General features: G+C 46.3%; 1 protein-coding gene across 10 annotated transcripts in view; it reads right to left on the bottom strand.

Moving 5' to 3' along the window:
* EHMT1 (euchromatic histone lysine methyltransferase 1) overlaps window positions 1-7,127 on the bottom strand; it is a 163,107-nt gene that overhangs the window by 50,103 nt on the left and 105,877 nt on the right. For all 10 annotated transcript variants that reach the window (XR_004648453.1, XM_034793328.1, XM_034793330.1 and 7 more), the window contains 4 exons: window positions 4,047-4,183; window positions 2,928-3,116; window positions 2,038-2,118; window positions 203-323 (listed from right to left, as the gene is read on the bottom strand). Coding sequence is in view for 9 of the 10 variants with exons in the window: in XM_034793328.1 (XP_034649219.1) it covers window positions 203-323; window positions 2,038-2,118; window positions 2,928-3,116; window positions 4,047-4,183 (528 nt within the window). In the remaining variant the exon portion in view is untranslated. The remainder of the gene's footprint in view (window positions 1-202; window positions 324-2,037; window positions 2,119-2,927; window positions 3,117-4,046; window positions 4,184-7,127) is intronic.

The raw sequence follows: 7,127 nt of genomic DNA, 5'->3' as shown, positions 1-7,127 counted from the left end.
GTGGGTAAGAACCTCACTTCTTCAGATGCAAGTAATGGAAATCTCCATCTCCAATCTGGAGATTTCCATTACTTGCATCTGAAGAAGTGAGGTTCTTACCCACGAAAGCTTATGCTCCCAATACTTCTGTTAGTCTTAAAGGTGCCACAGGACCCTCTGTTGCTTGTTTCTGTATAGTTAGCAGACAAACGCAACTGATTACCTAACACACTGGCTTGTTTCTTTTTATTCCTCCTCCTCCTCTTCCGGGTGGGTTTCAGCCACGGGCTGTCCGTCTTTCCTTTCCTCTTCAGCAGTTTCTTCTTGATGCTGGACTCGGAGCTCTGAATAACCAAAAAGGCCATTTGCACACAAAGCACACCCGGACTGGTGGCCAATACTCATTTCCACCCACGTTAAGGCCACTTACACCACCAGAGTGATGTCAGGGAGGTTAGTGTAACTGAGAATCAGAGTTTGAAATCAAAGTGGTGCTAAGAAGTCTCCAGAGCTTACTAGACACACGCACGGGCACGTTTTCCATCATTAAAACAGTGCATGCTTCGCTTTCAACATGCTTTTCTAGGACAAGGTACTGGGTATACACACAGCCCAATCACACTCACTACGGAGAGAGAGCATCCAGCACTCTGGAGGCCAGTCTCATCAGTGATGTCCACGAATCCAGGTTGATTTACTGCTTAATGTATGTAATATGCTTATACAACATACTCCAGACTTGGCGGTCAAAGCAGCCAAATCTCTCAGGCAGCCTTGAAAATCTAAGCCTCTAAGTCCATGTTCAAATTTAAATTCACATCCCATTAACAGCCCAACCCAACTCCCACTTCAATCAAGGAAGAGGTTTCAGTTCTACATTGTCTTCCTCCTCAAAATACTCTCTACCCTCGCACCGGAGCCACTCAGAAAACAGCTCTTGCTCCCCAGGGCAGGTTCAGACTCATATTGACCAATGAGAGGAGTAAGGTACAGAGCCAAGCGTACTGCTGACTACACTGTGCTCCAGGTGTTTAACTATAGGGACTCTTAGTCAAATGCTTCTGCTGCTCATTCTTCCCTAATGGCTCACTGGGAGAGCCGTGGTCACTCAGACAGCCAGGATCCAAACCACAAAGGGCTTTACAGATCAAAATCCAACACCGTGAATTGTCCCAGAAGGGATAATGAGACGCATCAAGGAAAAGTTATTCTGGAAGCCGGAAACAAACCAATGCCAGGGTGCATTACTACTGACCAGGATCTGACCTTCCCTTCCCGCCCCAACTTAACAGAAACGGTACTTGTTGCAATTTGTTCCACCTCCAACCTTCCGCTCAGCCAGATAAACTGATTATGCAAATAACTGAAAGAAACGACTGAGGCTAAAGATTTTCATAAGCGACTAGTGATTCGGGATGCCTTAAAAGGGGGCCTGATTTTCAGAGGGGTTGGAGGCAGGTCAGCACTGTATGAAAACCAAGTTCCCGTGGACATCTCACAGTGGGCACCCAAAAAGTGCAAACATTTTGAGGCTGTAAAAAAGTGCATTTATCTCCCCATTTTGCTTGAGGCAGGTGACTCTGTGCGTTGTTTATAAGCCTAAATCTCTCTTCTCTGTGGTGTTTCATGGCTCACAGGGCCCAGGGAGGGCCGGGGCCGTGGATTAATGAATAAACTCGACAGTGTTCTGAAAAGGAGGGTTCAATTTCAGCTTATAAAAAAATGGTTATAGGCTCATTACAACTGCCGGGTCTGTATCTAAGGAAGAACTTAAGAGGAACCATCAAATATTTCCATTAACATTAAACGTAAGAAGAAACTAGTCAGCACCTTGCTGAAAACAGCGAACAAACAAAAGATCATTAGTGAGCATCAGAAGGCAACTGGTTCTATTGCAAATCATGGACATTATGGAAAATATGGCACCTGTGTGGATAGTTCCATTGGGTTTCAGACAGTGATTCCGTCACACTGGCAAGGAACCATGGTGCTTCTCTCTCTCTCAGGCAGAGCGTACAGGGCAAAGATTGAAAAGAAACATCTCGCAGCTTGGCTTACCAAGTCAGATTCATCTCCATCTTCCTCCTCCTCACCAGATTCTCCAGACTCTTGTTCCTCCTCAGATTCACCATCTTCCATCTGTAGTCAGCATGCCCCCAAGAAGAGAAAGAGTCGGCCATGTCAGCTATTTCAAACCAAAGCACCTTCCTCATCATACAACCACAGGGCTTCTGCCACCAAGCACCATCCATGCGCTAGCCAGAACGTGAACTAACAGAACTCACTTCCCAAAGCAAGCACCCCTCGTCTGTTAACTCCCAGCAGGGGCATGTGTACTGGGGCAGGATTGGGAGCTCCAATTCCAGCACAAGGAAAAGCTTTGCTACTCGGCATGAGAATCATAACCTTTGTGGCTTCCCAGAAGCAGAGCCAGCTTCATGTCTTCGCCATCTGTTTGGCTCCTACTAATATATAAAGATCCAGCCACTCAGGAGCTGTGATATGAACAGATATGGCGATGTTTGGTGCATCTGGTTTTTACTGCTTCAAATATAAACCCTCTTGCTTCAGGATATAAAACAGCCTAATCACTGAAGAGGATTAGGAAGAAACTTGCTCTTTGGTAAGTTCATTTTATGACTGTCTACTCTGGGGTTTCTGCTTCTATCCCTCAAGCCTCTGGTTCTGATCACTGTCCCGAGACAGGCTATGAGACTAAACCATCCTGTATGGCAATACCCCAATTTCAAAATTCCTACAGCAGGCAAGGAGGAGAAGTGGCAGGTCACCAGGAGCCTTTGCTTCCATAGCCACCTCAAGTGCTAAGTCCTAGAAACGTCCTCACTTCATACTGTGAACTTTGGTTCCTCTCTCTCTCTCTGTCCTGTCCCCATGTACAAAAATCCCCTTTCAGCTCTTTCACAGTCACTTGAAAGGCATCCAAATACCTTTCTGGCATTGTCAGCATCAGATGAGACCTCCTTCGAGGTCCTGTTGTCCTCTGCGGGAAATGCAGCGGACTGTTCAGCTCCATGTTCGTCTTCCTCTTCCAGGTCGTCAGAGTCTTCCTCTTCGGAGTCCACCTCTATGCTCTCCCCATTCATGTGAGGGCTGATGTCAATTAGGTCCTTTTCACCCTGAAACATACCCAAGTACATAAACCAGGAAGGCCACAGCAACTCATGCTCCTGGCCCAATGCATCTAACCACAGATTCACATCATCTTCTTTGTACCAGGACACCGGCTGTGAATTGAGTACAGGACGAGTTTTCCCTCAGAACCCAGTAAGGCTGCTAATGCATCTGGACAGAGATGTTGCCGCAAGCAACCTAGCCCTATCAACCTGGAGGACGAGATGCCAACGGGAGTAATGCTGGGCTCTTGTGGCAGTACAGAGCATTAATGGCAGGGTCACTGGTCAGCCCTGATGCTTTCTGGGAGTAATCATGAGTAAAGACTGACCAGTTAACTGAAAGCATCGAATTTATTTCACAAAGGGACAGTTCCGTTGTGTCGTCTCAAGGACCCAGGGAGGGTCCCTCTGAAAGGAAAAGAAGTTCTAACACCCAAGCTGGGATTTTCAGCTCTCACTGAATTGAATGGTAAAACTCCCCTGGCACGAACTGCGGTGGGAGCACAGTCAGGCCAGCTCCGAATCCCACCTTTTAAAATCACCTGCCTTTTTCGCCTTGCAACCTCAAGCACTAACACGAGGGACTCTCCTGAGGGCTCCAATGCAGAAACATTTGTCAGGGTCACCTTGAGAAATCCCCAGTTCCAAGAAAATCACAGAGAAATGGGAAGCAAAAAAAATTAGAAAGAGGTTGTTTTCATTTGTTCAAGGTCTCTTGACACACGGCACCTGAGAAGACTCCCTGTAACTGCCTATTTGCAGAACTTTCCCAACCACCAGCCATAGAAGGGTGGGAAATGGTTATAGTGAGAATGCAGTTCTACAATAAGCACATGGAGCTGGTCTCCCAGTGCCAAGTACACATGGATGAAAGAGTCAAGCACTTTATTCCCCCAACAAGCAAGTCAGTAGCAGGTTTGGCTTAGCCCTTACCTTGGCACCCGCAGTGGAATGAGTTATGCTCTTAAACATCTCAATCATCGTTCTCTGTTTTAACACTTTGGTCTTTTTCTTGGGAACCAGGCTATAGGTTCCCATTCTCCGCTTTTTCTTCCGAGATACTGCAGCAGCTGGAGGGGGGGGAATAAAACACAAAGCAGATTCAGGATAGGAAGGAGAAAGTGTGGAAAGCAGAAGAGATGCCATTCGAGTGCTTTAAAAATGAGGTTACGGGCAGAAAAGCAACACAGAGCACAAACATAAGGGCTTCTGGAACCCACTGCTCCACTTACAAGTCAACCAAAAGAGTCTGTGTGCATGCACACACGTTTCCGTCAAAGCCGCAAACTCAACCTATGTTCTGAAATTCCCCTGCCCCGCCTCAATTCTTTCTGCTCCTTATATCACCACCAGCAAGACAGAGTCTCCCTCTCAGAACTTAGCGGGCAGTTTTGCTGATGATGCAGGAGGCAGAATAGAATCCAGAGCCTACAGGAGTAATAACATATGTTTTAACCAGGAAGGTGATCAAGAACAACTTGAGAACACACAGGGAGCAGAGATATTGAATACGGAGATGGCTGTTATTTAACTTCACTTTAAACCTTGCACCAACCTTTCAGTTCTCTTCCTTAAACGCCTCTATTCAACCCTTAATTTTGTTAGCCTCCCTCCAGCCCTCTAGACAAATCAGAGATCACACCTCAGTGCCTCACGTTGTCTTGGGAGAATACATGTCACATGCAGATTTGGTTCCGGCTCTTTGAAGAGTAATGTAAGCCCAGGGAATGGCTATCTTGGGAATCAACATTATTGTTCTCTTGCTGTGAACTCTCAGTTTCTTTAAAACATTCCCTTGCATCTCATTTTACTTTAAAAATTTCACTTCAAGGATGTTAAAGAGGCTTCTCTTTAAAAGAGATGTGTTAATACAAGTTATTGTTATTACAAAGCTACACTTCGTAATAAGCAGAAACCAGTAGTAAACTACCATCAGAATCCTATGAAATTGCATATTAGCAGCTACAGCAATCCCAAAGAAAGCCTTGGGTGTAGCAATATCCCATGTGACAACTGAAGGGCTACAAATTTGCCTATTGTAAACAGCTTCACCCGAGAGTGTAAGTGAGTAAATGAAATGTCTGCTCATGACTGCCTTTCAGCACCCAAGGGAAGTGGGAGATTGTGATGGAAGGGACAGGTGCCCTGCCCTCTACATACTCACTGAAGCAGAACGCCAAAGCTACAACAGACTGTCAATATCTGAACACGGAGGCTCCGCTCACCCATTCCATTCTCAAACTCTTGATCTCTCCCCTTCTAAAATTCCACCTGGCTTCTATTGCATCCCTCCAGCCAGAAACACTACAGCAACTTCTATGCATCCCTCTATTGCAACACTACAGCCAGCACAGCTGATGTCCTCAGACTCAGAAACTATGTTAGTTACACAGAACTCCCTTGGATAGGGAGACAGCTTCAACAAGGATTGCAGGACTAGGCCATGAGCTATCCAAAGGCTGCAGGCTAGCACATGGTCCATGGTGTAGGAGGCAAACAGCATCATCCTTACAAGTCCTGCCAGTCTTGCTCAGTCCAAACTCCAAGAGTCGTCGATGGGAATTTGGGGTGTGAACAGAGTGCTTTCTAATTATCTATCTTAGATGCTCAAGGTGCTTTGGTTCTTTGGGATCAGGCCTTGAAACTTCACTCTGACCTGTGCCAGGACATATCCCTATAACTACAGTAAAGTTCCACAAATCTGCATGTAGTACAAACTGGCAGCTGTAAAAGAAGAAGAAGGATGGGATTTTCAAAAGCATCCAAGTGATTTAGAAGCACAAGTCGTTGCAAAAAGTCAATGGGACTTGTGACCCAAAAGTGACTTGGGAGCACCTGAAAATCGTCACCCTAAATAAGGCAACTAGATAAGCACTCTGGGCCAGGTCCGGCTCTCAAACACTGTTGTAAATGGGGAGTAACCCCATTGAAATCAACCAAATCAATTGAGTTTAATACTGGGAGTAACAGAGCATATTCTGGCTCTAAACAGGCCACTTTCAAACACTTTTTTCCAACTTGGTTTGATTTAGTCTTTTTAGGCCCCACCTACCCTCTCAAAATCAACTGACTGTGGCCAAGCCATGTGATAACATGGTTTATTCTCCCAAGTGCAGACATAAAAACATATGGTACAGCTATGTAAGAGAACCATGTCTCAGCCTAGGGGGTGAGACTCAGTGCTGCACCTCTAAGGAGCAGAGCACAGAATTGTAGCCCTGGGAAGAGGTACTAAAGCAGCTTTAAGCTACCTTTATGTCCTCCCAATACTCAGGTTGCCCAGGTAACCAGGGAGGCCCCCAGAATAACTCCAACACCTTATGGGCTGCAGCCCTGCCCAGAATCTCTAGTGTTGTGGACTGTATTCCTGCCCCCAATGTGCGCCTTACGCTGGGGTTCCAAACGGGACCTGGGAGGGCAGCTCTACTGCTGTCTTCTGCAATGCCTGCACTGGAGGAAAATCTCCTCCAACGGGATACGCTGCTTTTAGGACCTCATTTACTCTGCTCAAGCTCTTGTGTTTCTCTTAAAGGGGCTGACGCATAAAGGGGCAAGGATTTCCTCTTCCATATTGAACTAGGGAAAAACCATGGTTCTCTAACATGCTTTTAACATACGATAGTTTTTTTCTGCCTACATTGCCCAGAATAAGTGATATTTGGTCATATTCTTGATTGAATATGTATTTGTAATGCAGGTGGGGCCCAAAGGTCCAGGCGGTGTCCATGCCAGCCTCCCTCTCCCCCAAAATTCCCCATCGCTGTTGTTCCACTTGTGCTAGCAAAGGCAGGCTGCTAGCATTTTAACAAACACACCTCAGAGCAGGTCACGGCAATGCGGTGGTTAATACAATGGCAACTGCCCGGGTCTGAGCCACACTGGCACTCCACTGGGGCTAGCAACAAAGGGGAACTTTAGGGGCAAAAGACAGTGGAGACAAGGCCACAGCAGAGCAACTTTTAGCCTCCCCTAGCCTGACAGTGTTTCTTCCCAAGCACAATAAAAAGGGATTTT

This window comes from Trachemys scripta, chromosome 17, assembly GCF_013100865.1.
Source record: "Trachemys scripta elegans isolate TJP31775 chromosome 17, CAS_Tse_1.0, whole genome shotgun sequence".
NCBI lineage: Eukaryota > Metazoa > Chordata > Testudines > Emydidae > Trachemys > Trachemys scripta.
The sequence above is the reverse complement of the archived record's forward strand: the minus strand, read 5'-3'. Positions and strand labels throughout refer to the sequence as shown.